The following is a 15,674-nucleotide window of genomic DNA, read 5'->3' on the forward strand; positions in this document are numbered from 1 at the left end:
CGTGATAAGTGGGCAGAAATATGTTTTATCAATCGGGATTGGGAAAACGAGCCACAACAAGTTCGAGTACGGGGGAGGGGGGGAGGAGGAGGGGGGGGGGTCTGTTGCAAAATTCAACGCCATTGAACGGTTCGGAAACATGGCTCGATGCGAAAGCTGTTTGCAAACAGAAAACCTCCACCGTTTCGAGGCAGGTGCATTATTTATGAATTTATGAAAACTTCCCCCCCATCGGACCTGGCGGATGCAGCAGCGCCAGAGGGGGAAGCAATAGAAAACCTCCTAGGGCGATATATGTATGTGAAAAGCATCGAAATGGAACACCTTCCTCGAAACGAGCGGATCGCGGATCGCGCTGAGGGTCACACGCTCAATTTCACCTGCCCATTAGAAGATTCATTAAATTTGAATCAACAAATAAACTAACTACCGATTAGTGCAGACCGGGCAGAGGAGGAATGGGGAAGGGTGGGGGAAAAGTTCTTCCGCCATCGCTATGCAACGCATGTAATTAATTATGGAACACAACATCCTGAGCTGCTCCGCAGCAGCTCGCGCCCCTCGCTCGGTAAACATGTCCGCTCATCAGTTCGAACCGAAATGTTCGTTAGCGAAAGCTTCCGGCTTCGGAGTCCTTTTATCGCCGAGTTCGTTGTTTTATTGTTGAAATTGTTTGCCTATAATGTGCACCATGGTATTTGAGTTTGACAATTGGGCTTATAATTAATCCAAAGGTCCGGCGCCGCCTGCAAAGAATACGAATGCAGTACGCACGATGCATGTTGCACGGTTCGATGCACTTCGCCGATTCGACCGGTTTTGCGCCAGCGGAACAATAGAGTGCAAAATGATGCACGCGTTCGCATTTTAATTGTTTGTTTTGCACGCGCGAAAAAAGAAAATAAAACCAACGAACCACAAATGGGGACGAATTTGAACGTTCGCAAACAAATCGTTTTTAGAAGATAAAAAAATCGGATAATCCCATGTTAACACGCTGAGGTTCATTATGGGTAAAAAAAGGGGGTGAAAATATTTTGCATCTGCGGTTAAATGAACTTCATACCGATTGACTGATACTGAACCGCCATGCATGTGTTGCCATTTTTGCGAAATAAAAAAGGGTCCCCCGGGGGGCCAAAAAAGCGCCATAGAATAGTGATGGGAAAATCGGTTCCGCAACTGGAGCCGGCTCCGACGAACTCCGGTAATTTTTGCGCACTAATGGCTCCGGAGCCGGCTCCACACCAACAGTTCCGGAGTGGGCTCCGGTATTAGCCCGGAACCGGCTCCGAACTAATGGCTCCGAACTAACGGCTCCGGAGCCGGGTGTGGAAAAAGCAACTAATCTCCATGAATCTTTCATTGCGAGATTTTCGTAAGCTTGGAACCGTCGGTGCGGAGCCGGCTTCGGAGCCGTAAGTTCGGAGCCGGTAGTTCGGAGCCGGTTTAGGGCTAATACCGGAGCCGGATCCGGAACCGTTGGTGTTGAGTCGGCTCCGGTGCCGTTAGTGCTCTCCGGAGTGCCCATCACTACCATAGAATTTTGTGCATGTGTGATTTAATGATTGCTAAAAATGTTGCATCACAGTAACACTGCACGCTCGCCACATCTGTTTCCCTATCGGAGCTCATAAATTTCATATATGCTCCTCAGGGGCTTCACTTCCTTCCCCTCCCTCCCAATGCCGCGAGGAAAAGAGATGGAGATGGCAACGAACGATAATTTATAGGAATATGAAAATCAACTTCACTACGAGTCCTGCGGCGAACCAGCGAAACCAGCCGCCATGCATACATGGAACCGACCCCGGAATGGTGGCCGTAATTTGAATTGAATGGTTTTCCAACCCCCCTGTCCAATCCACACCCTTCCACTCCCTCCACGCAAGCCTAAAAGACATAAGATTCAGGGCAAATAGTTGACCCGGTTTGCTGATCTCCTCGTGTGTGCGGCTTGTGTTCGGTGTAGCTTTTCCAGAACTAGTGGAGTGTTTTCCGAATACGAAAAGATCGAGAAGGGAAAAACCTGCCTTTACCGCCAGGCATGGACTTGGTTTGCCGGTTTTTTTTCCCCATAGGCTTGGCATCCCTCCAAAGTGGGTTTCCTTTTCGAATCGGATATTTTTCCTCCGATCGGGATGGGCCTGCATGTTTTCACTATTTGTGAGCCCGGCTCTCGGAGGTTCCGGATGAATGGAGCAGAAAGTCACAGCGCGCCATATACACTGGTTGGTGAATGCATGAAATGAATTGAAAAGGAAGCGGAAGGCATCGCGGCCCCCGGTAGAATGCGAAAACCCCCCTAAAGCGCAGTGGAAAACTCCGAACAACAAGTCCCGCGCCGTGTTTTGTGCGGCGCTCCAGAAAAAGGAAAACGGCCCGTGCGGGTTCCAAAAATACAAAACTACGGCAACACAAGACTCCATGTCGCATGGCAACGGGGGGGGGAAAGGGTACAAAGATTTCACATTCCTTCCTCCGTGGAGTGTGCATCCGATTTTTCGGCAGGATCATTCGCTCGTTTCCGCCCTGTTCGGTGCCTTGAGGCCCTTTTCTGTGGTTTTTGTATAGCCAACCCTCGTGAACTAGTTCCGGGCGAATCCATTGTTGGGAAAAGTGACGGAACATCGTGAATATCGTGTGTCATACGAGATTGAAAGTCTCTTTTCGGAGGTGCACCAGTTTTTTTTTCTCTCCACTTCTTCCGGCCTCATCGAACATGCAAACAATCGAGCGTTCGGGAAATGGAAACCCGGGAAGTTCACCTACATTCGACAGATTTGTATCGCACAACTGTGGAGAAATGTGGCATCGGAGCTCAGTATTAATCCAATCATGCTCCATCTTTCAACTTTGCTCTTTAAAAAAAGGCACGTCAAAACATTCCTCCAACTGCGGCTTTTCCCACCACAAGTTGGAAAAGGAATTCGAAGGAATCAGCGGTTTCACAAGCCTATCATTTCGGCTTGGGAAAAGTCATAAAGCTCAATTAGGTTAATTATAATCAATTTCGTTCGGTCCGCCTCCTCTTACGGTTCGTGGTGAGTGACTCAAAAATCCGTATAAAAAAGGAATCTCGCCGAAGAAAAAGGGAGCTCTCGATAACCGCGAACCGAACCACACGAACCACAAACAATGCTGATCGAAGAGTGTCCCATAATTGGCGTGAACGTAAAAGTGTGGCTGTTCTGGTCGTACCTGCGGCGGCCGCGGTTGATCCGCTTCCTGGCCGGCTGCATTCCCGTGGCGCTGCTGAACGTGTTCCAGTTCGCCAAACTCTACTCGTCCGCGGGCGACATGAGCGAGCTCATCATCAACGGCTACTTTAGCGTGCTGTACTTTAACCTGGTGGTGAGTGAGTGCCAAGGTTTTTTTTGGGCAACGGTTTTCCCCGCTAAAGTGTCCTCTCGTTTTCCTTCTTCCCCCAGTTGCGCACGTCCTTTCTCGTCAGCAATCGGAGGAAATTCGAGACGTTCTTTGAAGGCGTCGCCTCCGAATACGAGCGACTCGAGGTGAGACTGTGGATGGGCGCGTTTTGTTTGCACTGATGGCGTCATTACGCCTCATTTAGGGCGTGCGTGCGAGTGTGTGTGTGTGCACTATTTGAACTATTCGCACTTTCCTCTTCCCAAGCGAAACAACGAAATTCGACCCATCCTGGAGCGGTACACGCGCCGTGGGCGAATGCTGTCGATGTCGAACCTGTGGCTGGGCGCCTTCATTAGTGCCTGCTTTGTGACCTATCCGCTGCTGGCGCCGGGACGCACCCTGCCGTACGCCGTCTCGATACCGGGGGTCGATGTGCTCGCCTCGCCCGTCTACGAGGTCCTGTTTGTGCTGCAGGTTTACCTTACCTTTCCGGCCTGCTGCATGTACATCCCGTTCACCAGCTTCTACGCCACGTGTACGCTGTTCGCGCTGGTTCAAATTGCAGCCCTCAAGCAGCGCCTCGGACGCATCCGCGCGGGCGCGCCATCGGCCGCCGGCGAACACACCCGGACGCTGTTCGTCGAGCTGAAGGAGTGTCTAATGTATCACAAACAAATCATTCAGTAAGTGCGGGGCGGTCGGCGAGGTGAGGCGGCGTTGAAACCTTATGATCCTTTCATATCCGTTGTCGGTCCCCTGGCAGATATGTGCACGACCTGAACTCACTCGTGACCTACATCTGTCTGCTCGAGTTCCTGTCGTTCGGGATGATGCTTTGTGCCTTGCTGTTCCTCCTAAGTATCGTGAGTGTTAACCGCTAAGACCACTTCCGGTCAAGTGAGCTGTTCCGTTGTTTTTTTCCTTCACAACTTGATTACTTTCTTCATTCTCCCATAGAGCAACCAACTGGCACAGATGATTATGATAGGGTCGTACATTTTCATGATACTCTCGCAGATGTTTGCCTTCTACTGGCATGCCCACGAGGTCCTGGAACAGGTAGAACTCCACGTTCTCAACCTCACACAGGGATAACCCAATCATTACGAAACGTTCTGTTTGCAGAGTCTCGGTATCAGTGATTCAATTTACAACGGAGCGTGGCCAGACTTTGATGAATCCATCCGCAAGAAACTGATTCTCATCATAGCCCGTGCCCAGCGACCGATGGCTGTAAGTTGTACTTACATTTACACACACATCTCTGATTTTAAACGCATCCTTTCACCTCCTCCAGATAAAAGTCGGCAACGTGTTTCCAATGACGCTGGAGATGTTTCAAAAGCTGCTCAACGTGTCCTATTCGTACTTCACCTTGCTGAGACGTGTTTATAATTAGTTGGAACGGTTTGTTTTAAAAACTGTCACGCACCGTTGGTTAAATGCTTTCTTCGATCGAACAGCTTGCTGAGATCGAATTTCAAACTCCATAGCAAAACCATTAGCGGCCACAAAGTAGTCCGTTCTTATCCGGGCTTATCCGCAAAAAGTTATCCCCTCGGAGTCCTCGAAAGTCCTTCGAAAAGCGTCAACTTCGTCGCGTCAAAAGTTTTTCCCCAAAGCTTTTCGATCTTTTCCCGACCCTCCCGGGTTTGTAGAAATAAAGTGCACCGTTCTTGCAATATGCTCCGACCGTTGCCCGTTTCCCCTTTCCCTGCACAACAGTTTGCGCCGAGGAAATGCGAAAGTAAATTTCCGATTCACTGAACAAAACGCCAAACTGCCAAAATCGCATACAAGAAAGAACAAAGATTCCGACACCGGGCGGGGAAAGATAATCGTCTGTTCGCGTGGAACGCTTTCCCGATGAGCAGCTCATACTTCATTTCCATTTTAATTGAAACTAAGCAACAGACAATGCTCACGACCGCTCTCTCTCTTCTCGCATGAGCCGGCAAAAGTTTGCGCTGTTTTCCCGGACTACATCCGCCTCGTCTTGTAGTGCGGGTGTAGTTTTCCCGTTCTCCTTGCGTACGTTCGGTTTAGTTTTGCAAATTCATATCCTTGTGTGCCGGTGGTGGCAGGTTTATCAAGCTGCAACGATGAAAAACATGGCCAACAAACATTCGGAGTTCTCCAGTTCCTTCCCAACCGTCGGTATCATTGTTGCATCTCCCTGGGAAAAAGGGTTCCCTGCTCGCACTTGCCGGAACCTGCGGACAACGGGGAAGGGCAAGAAAGGAAAAAACACACTCCACAACATTGCAACATCGGCTTACAGCAGAGTGGGAGTTTCACTAACTAAGTACCGTGCCATTGTGCACGGTGGGAAGCGTCCGACGCGCCGGCCTGTACGGTCCGAATGAACATGGAAATGTTTAATTAAAACTGTAATTGTCGATCGGTCCTCCGTCGTACCGGGAGGGAAGCGGAAGTCGCCGGGAGGAATCGGCGTGGTTTGCAAATCGGATTTACACTGATTCGAGAGTAATTTTAATGCATCGAAAATTTGCCCGTTCCATTTTCGTTCGAGTGTGGTTTTGTTGCGTCTGTTCCAGCGCTCTTGCACAAATTTACCATTGGATGTGATTTTGCGTGAGCAAAACTCGTGCACAAATGCACGTTATTATGCAGCTTGCGAGGTATGATTAGCCGTGGATAAGCCGACACTGATAACATCGACGCGTTGATTGAATTATTCACTGAAATTGATTCCACAAATCAGGTGTTCTTTTCAGTCGAGCCACAGCTGATGACCTTTTTACAGATTGTTACCTCTCGCTAGTCGCTTGCAAATGTGTTTTTTAAATAAAAATGATTCGCAACTATAATTTTCGAACATCATAACGCACTGTGATTACCTTTTCCATCGCTGTTTGATCACTGTTTTTATCGAAAGGATGCACGTCACTCCGGGCGGCTCAACGTCAGGATGCTGGCATGGATTTTAATTGAGAACCAATAATTTACCCTTCACCCAAACGCAATCCTTCAGCTCCGCACGTCGATGGAAGATGCAATATTGCGAGCTGCGTTGGACGAGACGAGCTTTGGTGCTTCTCGAAATTGGTTTGCCTCAATTCATCAAGCAACATGTTGATGAAGCTTTTTGCAATACAGCTTCTTCGAAAAGTCGGGCCCGGCTCGAGCACACAGGTGCGTGTTTGGGCTGAGTTTTAAACATGCCGTGCCTCCAAGACTGGATGGATCGGGTGAGCTTCTCGGAACTCCGGATCAACCCGCAAACGGGGTATAGATACACTAATCAGCTAATGGAAGCTCACCACAAAACCTCATGTCTCGAGAGAGAAAATCTTACTAATTAAACTGCTGATTCGACTGCTGAAATGTTAACACAGGGCTTCGTATTAAAGCCGCAGCGGTAAGGATCCTCGAGCATAGTCGAGTGAACAATCATAAAGGGAAGAGGATGGATGGAAAACTCGAATGAAAAGAGCGCCATCCGTGTAAAAATACTTATAAAGGAATGCTCAAAATTTGTCCTGATGGGTTTAAATTAGAATCATACAAACACCGACCGAACCGAAAGGAACCAACCGAGACTTCGTTGGTGAAATCTGTGAATTCAGGCTGCTTATTTTATTACTGTAGCGTCCCCCCCACGAAGCTCACACCTGCCGAAATGGGGACGAAGTAGACGCCCGGCGTAGGATAATGAATGCAAATTTGATTTATTTGAGATGTTTCAAAGTGTTGTCAGCTGCTCGTCATTATGGCAGCCTCGACCAGCTTGCAAAGTGGGGCTAACAGCAACTTGCATTTCAAACGGAAGTTGCGCGAATTTACCGAACCACTCACCCGACCACCCCGGGAGACCGAGTCGTTAGAAGTCCGGTTCCTTCGCAATGTGTGCGCGATTTAATGAACGGAGAGTTGACGAGGAGTCTTTGGAAAACCCCGCCTGCTTCGCCCGCTGCTAACGAACATAAATACATTAACCAATTTGCATTTGAACCACATGGTGCGAACCGGTGAACTATCAATTCCGCGCTGGTGGCGACAATGTGTGCCTTCTAACAATAACCTTCACACCAACCTGCCTTATGTTCATTCAGATAAAGTTAAGCGTTGATTGACGGAAGGCAAATCCAGCAATTGAAATTGTTTTCGAAAGGAAAAAGACACAACATTTCCAGAACTCGTCGTACTGGATAAATATTCAAATGACGCTCCACGAATACGCTAATGGGTCGAGGCTTCCTTTCGAGGCTCGTAATCTGTGCGGGTTGAAGTTAACGACCCTCCCGAGGGTCCCTTACACCGGATCTTAGTTTGGTGCAGCGGATCTCGAAGGCTAATTGGTGGTCGACCGGTCGGAGCTCATGCCTCTCAGGACTTCGAGCAGCGCCGCGTTGTGATGGACCGGTTCGCGTCGTCCGAGTTTCCACGGCTCGTAATGTTTCCTCGGGGGCATTCATCAGGGTTTTGCCTTTGAGGTAATAATGTATCAAGTGCTCCCTCTTTGGCGCAACGGAACACACAGGTTCCATGGCATTTTGGAGCATATTGGACGAACTTTCCATAACCCACCGGTTGTGTTTTGTTATGCATTTTGAAGAGCTCACTCGAAGGAAAAATAACAACTTTATTCGAGAGGGAAAAATTTATCCTCACCTGCTTTCCCGTTGATGCAAACGGATCGAAAGACATTTATTTCCTGCCCAAAACCCTCCCCCTCGTTGTGGTACCGACACGGCGTTCGGACATGATTAATTTGGACTCATCGTCCACGCCCCCCAGCCTTTTTCCACCTGATCGTGCAGACAGCAGGAGTGAAGGCCACTCGGGCACTCGGAAAAACTCTATTATAATTAGGCCTGGCCGGCAGGCAGGGAGGCAAATAAATGATGCTCTCTGCACCATCAAACCATCCGCCGTGGGATCTTGGAAAAGGGTGCATGAATAATTTAGGTCGAGTGATTAGTTGGTTCGCTCCCCCCCAACGGTTCCAAGGATTCAAACGGGTCGGTAAACCCCTGCTGAATTGAGCTGCTGAAACAAACCATCTGCAACAGCGGATGCACGAAGGACTTTAAGAAGAATTCACTTTACAAAAATCTGCATCCTTGAGGCACGCTTTAATTGTGTCTTCATTTACTATAAGAGTGTAAAAAAGACTGCAGTGCCAAACCAAAGATTTTAAATTAGATCCTCCCTCAACAACGTCACTCGCACACTCTATAGAGATTTTCACCGAAGTCATGAGTACCTCCCTGGAAACCGAGCTATGGAACAACAGTGGAGTTTGAACAGTGCTCGAACGAAAATTAAAACCACTTTATCAACTAGTTAGTGAGGTGACTTAGAACTCCGTTTAGTTTGTTGCCCCTGTTTGTTTTTTCTACCCCTTTTCCCAAGCGTACATTAAGCTGTACCAACCTGCATGGTTTGCCGCCGGTTTCCCCCAAAAAACCCTTCCAGTGCGTATCCCGCTAGGGGACTGGATTTAATTTAGCATGTCAACAACTTTCAGTGAGCGGGAAAACAACATGACAGCATGATAAGACAGATGCAAATTTCTCAAAAAACTTTGGATCTCGGGGGAAAACCAAGATGAAAATGATAAATGGAACCTGATTTGATGGAATAAATTAGTGACCAGTGCTTATCCAAATCTTTTAAACTTTTGGTCGACTCTTTTGTTCAACTGTTATTGAACTATGGCGCTTTGAATTACCCGGAAAATCTGCACCATTTTCACACTCTACCTGACCTTCATTTTCAACTACTACTCGTGAAAATGCACCTGGGGTCTCCATCCGGAAACACCACTTTAGACTCGATCCCTCATTTATCAAAAGACCACTTGGGCGGATCGTATTATCGCTTGATAAAGTTTTACTTCTTTTTTTCCCTTTACCTGCCAACTCTACGCTTGACTTACACATCGTGAATAAATATACAAAGTAAAACTTGATAACCGATGCATGCACATGTTGTTAAGCATGTACTCTTGCGAACTTCGGACGGATAAACTTGTTCCACGCGTTGGAAAGGAAATACTTTCACGTTGATCGATCGTTGGTGGTCGGAGACGGATGAGATGAATGTATGCTGTTATACAATGTTCTCTTCAACGTGGGCTGTTAAGCATATCAATTATACTTAACCCTTCTGTCGGGGTTTCTTTTGTATTTATTTGAAAATAAATAAAACCCCAACTATGAAGGTGGCTTTTTAGCTGCGAAAATATTTGTATAATCCCTCGTGTAAAGCAAATGGGTTAACCCGGAAAACCAAACCCCACCGGACTAAGTTCTCATTTATTACACTAAAATAGTTTTAAAAAAGTACATTCACAACTTCCACCGCCACTTCTTACATTGGGCTTCTCACGTGTTGAGCTGTGAAAATCGAGCCAGCGCAACCCGGGCGGGAAAGTGAGACACTCCAACAGCGCCCTTTTCCCGGCTCCCTCTCTCCGCGCCGGCGACGTGAATAAATGTGCTGCATTTTAAATAAGTTTATAAATTCCCACGTACCGGCGCTCTATCGCACAAAAGTTCATTCGATTGTTGTTTATCATAAATTACGAGCAGCGAACAACACAACAACTTCCGTCGGGTGTGAGCCCAACGACCGGTAGTTCGTTCGCCGGCGCGGTTTCACGGTCCCTGCCGGAAGTGGCCGACGCTAGTGGCGCCGGAAGGGTTGCGCGGGTGTCGACAAGGCGAGTGACTGCGTCAAATGAAGCTTACCATGCTCAAAAGAGTGAAATAAATTTCAATTTACAGCTGCCAGTTTATAGTTTCTACTCGCTGTGCTAAATGCGCACGACGCTGGAAAACCGCAGAAAAGCTGTCGTTGGCTCGATTCTGCTCCATCTCCCCTCCCCCTAGAAACCCCCCTCGTGGTGAGAGATACCATCCACTGGCTTTGGTACAATCTCCTGGCAACGCGCACGGAGCTCGTTCCTTTCGCACACCGGAATGGGAATGAACAAATTCAATTTGTGTTTAAGATTCTAAGCAAACCGAGCTTCCCGAAAAACCGCGAAAGAAACGCTGTCGAAAGATGCATCCATATGGCAGAGATAGTAAAAATTTAGCATGTCTCACGGCATCGTTTGGGCACGGTTAGTAAATTGCTTCACCGAAAGCCGACACACAAGCCAAAATGGCACAAAAGAGGATAACGAAAAGTGGAGAAAATCAACCAAATCCTAACCATGGGCCGGTTTTTTTTATGTTGCCACCATATAAATCACATAAACTCAACGTGCTGTTTTATCCGTTCCACTGAAAAATACATTTGTCAAACCACACACATGCTTCAAGGTATAACTAAATTGTTTCTCTATGTGGAAAATTGCAGTACAGATAACAGTTTGCGCACTGCAACATTTTTTTCACTTTTAATCTCTACCAAACTCTATTTGTATGTTAGCAGAGGCCTTTGATGGCAACATCAATCAAACACATGATGGCGCACTTCAAAGCCATCAGGAAAATTGATCAACTGATGTACGCAAATAAACTCATTCATATAACATGCGTTATGAGCAACGTCAAATGGTGCATGGCAAAACAGTAAATAAACTTTTTGTGAGTTTAATTATCAGCTTCCAGGGAAATATTACTGGCGTTATAATCCGTTTTGTTTTTATTTTTCATATATCTATGGTATATCTTCATGAGACGTGGAAAACTATATTTTATTTTATGATAGCCACCATTCCATGATGGCAACGGAAAAGTCTGCTTCACCTTCATCTTGCACACACTCTCAGTTTCATTGACATGAATTTTAAATGGCAACTAAATTAAACACTACAACAAAGACCCTCATACATAATTTACTTCCAACACTAATAAGTCCGAGCTGAACCTCAAACTTATTGATTCAAGGTTCGTGCTGTCACGAGCTAACGTCATCACCATCGGGCAAACTAGGTCCACTTCCCATCCTCCTGCTCGTAAAGACGCTCTACCGCTTATTAATGGATACATATTATCGGAAGGCTTCGCCCCCCCCCCCCCCCCCCCCCCAACCTCCTCCGAGCAGTATCGATATCCGCTTTCAATGCTGGTGCTTAGATCGGATTAGCAACATTATATTTTACAGCCGATCCCCTAGCACTCGTCCGGCACGGGCCTGGGAAAACTGTGAAAATCTCCGGTTGCCACGAACCATCCCCTCCCAGCGACGGTGGGGGGGAGTGAGAGGAATGGGAACGGTTTCGTGTTTCATTATTTACACAACATCATCCATCATCTCATCAACCGAATCGGGTGGCCCATGGTGGTCCGGAGACTGGGAAGGCAAACAGACAAACAGCTTCTCACAACAAGGCTTCTCAATGCTTCTCCGTTCTTCGATCGTTTTAATCATCATTGATCGGCGATGGGGCGTCCTTGGTGGGTGTCCGGAGGGAAGGAAGGAAGGAAGGAAGCAGAACACCCACGGAGTGACGCAAGGATGAATATTCTTGCTGCGGCTCCAATTCCGATGGAAGAACGAATGGAAGGAAGGAAACCCATCGCCCTTCCTGGATAACAATCAGTGGCCATCCCGTCGCCATCATCGGCCACAAATCCTCCCCATTCATCGTCCCTGCGGCGCTGAAGGTCGATTGCTCATATTTTTGCGTTATTCTGCTAACGATTTTCCACTTTGTCTGGCAGAGAACTCCCACCCCAAGCAAACCCACCCGGGAGGTAGGAATCTCCGACTGTACTCCGACATTCTGGCGCCAGGCTGGGCCGACAAGATTCCGCTGTTGCTTCACCTCCCCAATACATCACCTCCTCTCACTCGACCCATCTGAGACATAACCTTACTTCCCTTCGGCAAAGTGCCCTTCTGATGAGGCAACCATTCATTCATAAATTTGCACTTGGAGCTGGCCAACCTGCGGACCATCATTATCAATTACTCTTTTGCGATGACACACTCGTGACCTTTGTGGCAATTGGCCGGCTCTAAACAGCGCTGTCCTTTTGATCGTTTTTCATCGGGGCTGTTTGTTTCGGTCGTTTCTGTCGAGTGCATTTTCCGAGTAAGAACGAATGAACTCGCCGCGTGTGAGTGACGTACAGGATTTCTACGCAGACGCACTCAAGGGAAGTTCATTGTTGGGGTAAACGATTAAAAAAAAGAGCTAGTGATCCGTATTATTCGGAATGATACAGGATATTAGCCCAGCTTGAAACACGATACGTTTGAACTAAACAGGCGAATAATATAAGAGGTTAAAGCACGCGGATATAATTCCATACTACCTAATATCTACCATGAAATGGGTAGCTCGTGACAAAAATGGCTCATTGATACGCAAATGCTTTAGATAATATAAATATGAACATAAATACATGCACATCCACATGCCAGAGTTATCGAGATTAAATTCCCATTCAAAAGGGATCACTATTTTCCCCATATGCACTCGTTCTAAAATCGATTGAAATTAGATTAACTCTCACACGGGGAACAAAACAAATCCCTTATTGCTTTAGACAACATCAGTTGACTGAAAGTGAAAACATGTCATAAAACATGAACCCCTTGTTTGAAACACAACAAAGCGCTGGCTGTTGCGAGGGAAACATTCCACTCTCATTTTTTGTTGACCTTTCTACATCAAACGGAACCACTCCAACAATTGGTCCGTTTTTTCCTCCTGAACAGTGCATCTTTGATGCTGGAATACGAGGAAACCAATTCCGCGTGTGACCAACCAGCATCGGAAGCTTATTGTGAACATTTCCCGGAGGACTTACTCGTCATAAACAAATTCCATTTTCAGGAGGTTTTTTTTATCATTCGTTGTTCGATCTTGATGCGCTTTTGTTACAAGCAATTCTTCGCTCGAATATCATAAAAGTATGCTACAATGAACTCGATGGAGGCGCATGGTGGCGCACTTTTTTTTTGTTAAAAGATCCCAAATCACCAGATACTGCAGAACGTGACCTTTAACGTTCTGATGGTCTATTCGAATCAAAAAACTTTCCGAAGTTACAACTTCATACACGGTACGGTTCTATGATTATGATGAGCTTAATGTCGGCCTGGGCGAACCCAACTGAACACGAGGCGAAAAATATGCTTGAAAGTCGTTTGGCAAACGACACCAGTGCGCTTTTTCGTTAACACTTCTCGCTCCCGTTCCTTCCGGCCAACGCAAATGCGTATGAAAAATGTACAATGTAGTAAAATGTACCTTCATCATCGTTCCACCGGATACGAAGCGACTCTCCAGAGGGAAAGGAGGGGGGATTGAGCGTTGCCTGGGCGGGAAAGGGGGCTCACAACGACCCAGAGTCCCAAGAGCTGGCCCGAGCTGATATGACAAATTTTCATCCCATCTCATCATCCCAAGCCGCACTGGTTTCGGTTAGAGAGTGTGCAGCGAGATGAAAAAGGGTCGACCACCATCCGACGGAGGACACTGTTCCACCACAACCGCCCACAGACCACCAACACCACTGCATCAGCATCATGTGCATGTGCCGACTTGTCGTTTTGAAGGGTGACGGTCTTCGCCATGCTTCACTTCCTTTGTTGCTCCGAAGGCGAACGATGGCTATCCGGTAGCAAGAACACACACACACACACACACACCCCACAAACCCATGTGCATGTTTCGGAGCATATGCACGTCACTTTTTAATTCCTCCCGTCCCCGTCCGTGAACCGCTTTGAGATCATCATCTGTCGAATCACGTGTTGCAGCAATCACTTTTACCGCCTTTCTTGCACTGCATGACTCTTGACACATGCCAGAGTTATAGCATTTGGCACCGGTAGGTGCGTGTGTTAGTCGCACACAACACGGCACTGTCTGTTTCGATCCGAACACCACACTTGGTTCAACTCGAGGACGAGAAAAACTGTCTCCTACTCTCCAAGAGCTACAGAGATGCCATTTTCCAAATCATTCACAATCTAAAACAATACTCATCACTGGAAAATACTGATCTTCTGAGACCCTTCAAAGCAATCGACCAAGTTACTTCGAATTGGCTTAATGTAAAATAAGGCTTGTTATGTTTTATGGAAAATTAAATTATATATTCCTAGTATTCGAACGGCGTTCTATAACTGAGAAAATTGCATTAAGATCGCTTCCAAGCAATTATTCAACCCTCCATGTTGTACGTCCTTTTAACGACCTGGTTTGTCAGACTTTATCCATCCAATCCTGGGATTGAATACTATGAAGTCCTAGCAACACGAAGCAGAGACGATATTAATTTGCAAAACCCTCCGATGCAGCCATTCGAACACAAGGCTGCAAACGAAACCATTTCGTGTCGATGAAAAGGAATCCTTACAGTATTCGATGAGTTCATTTGCCTTCTTGGAGTTGTTTGGACTTCACAGTGGTCTTTGTAGGGATACATGGGCAGTCGCCCAGCAGGACGAAGTGAATTGCATTGCATCCACATTCGTCGGAACAGCAGGATACGGGCGAAAAGGCAGACGACACTTCGTCTGAACTCCCCTTTTGGTCGGGCAACCGAACCGAATGGAGTCAATGCTCCAATGTGTGCCCTCTTTTGGCCGAGTTCTGGGAAAGCCGACCGGAAACAAATCCGGCCAGCTTTTGGCATCGGCTGCTTGTTGTACACTGGAATTAAAACATGAATTATGTTCCCGTGAGGGGTCGAACACTATCCCCACCCTGGAAGCGAAGGGACTCGCTGTAGCCAAAAAGTGCCACAAACAACCGCAGACCATGCGAAACATGCCGAATTCCGAGACCTGGTTTTGCGGACAACGCAAAGGTGTTCCCAGTGGGGGGAAAACCGGAAAACTTGACTCCATCGACCTTTTTTCCCCTTGGAGCTATAGCTTGGAACTATGCCAGCAAACGAAACGAGCTTGACCATGGTGTGTAGAACATTCCGGTAGGATTGTGTTTTATGTGGCTATCCGATTAAAGTTGCCCCAATCCCTGGATGACGGGCAAGGGCGATAAAGTAAGAGCCCTGTCTTCGGATGTGGAGTCGTTACAAGGCTCGCAAGGCTAAATGCAACATTCCACTCTACTTTCCACTCGTACCATTAATCAAATCATTACTCATCGAGATACGTACAATCAGGCCACAGTCTCTTTAAAGGAAATTACTGAATTTATCGTAAATTGTAGACCGACGAACGAGAATCGGAAGGATTGTAGCGAACAGAGGACAAGGAATCATGGCACCGAGCTCGATCGAAAACCGGAAACCCAATCCCGATCCCCGAGTGTCTATCATCAACGTGAAACAAACAATTACGGGTTTCGGTAAATGTAAAGTATCGCTTTTCATAAGCCCTCGAGCAGCTGCTTCGTC

General features: G+C 47.1%; 1 protein-coding gene across 1 annotated transcript; it reads left to right on the top strand.

The window, feature by feature from the left end:
• The first annotated feature begins 3,138 nt into the window (after positions 1 to 3,138).
• On the top strand, positions 3,139 to 4,771 carry LOC131263103 (odorant receptor Or2). Its single transcript, XM_058265255.1, has 7 exons — positions 3,139 to 3,354; positions 3,432 to 3,515; positions 3,637 to 4,055; positions 4,136 to 4,235; positions 4,330 to 4,431; positions 4,498 to 4,605; positions 4,670 to 4,771. The coding sequence occupies exons 1-7, from the start codon at positions 3,139 to 3,141 to the stop codon at positions 4,769 to 4,771; spliced, it is 1,131 nt and encodes a 376-aa protein (XP_058121238.1).
• The last annotated feature ends 10,903 nt before the right edge of the window (positions 4,772 to 15,674 follow it).

Source organism: Anopheles coustani, chromosome 2 (assembly GCF_943734705.1).
Source record: "Anopheles coustani chromosome 2, idAnoCousDA_361_x.2, whole genome shotgun sequence".
Lineage (NCBI taxonomy): Eukaryota > Metazoa > Arthropoda > Insecta > Diptera > Culicidae > Anopheles > Anopheles coustani.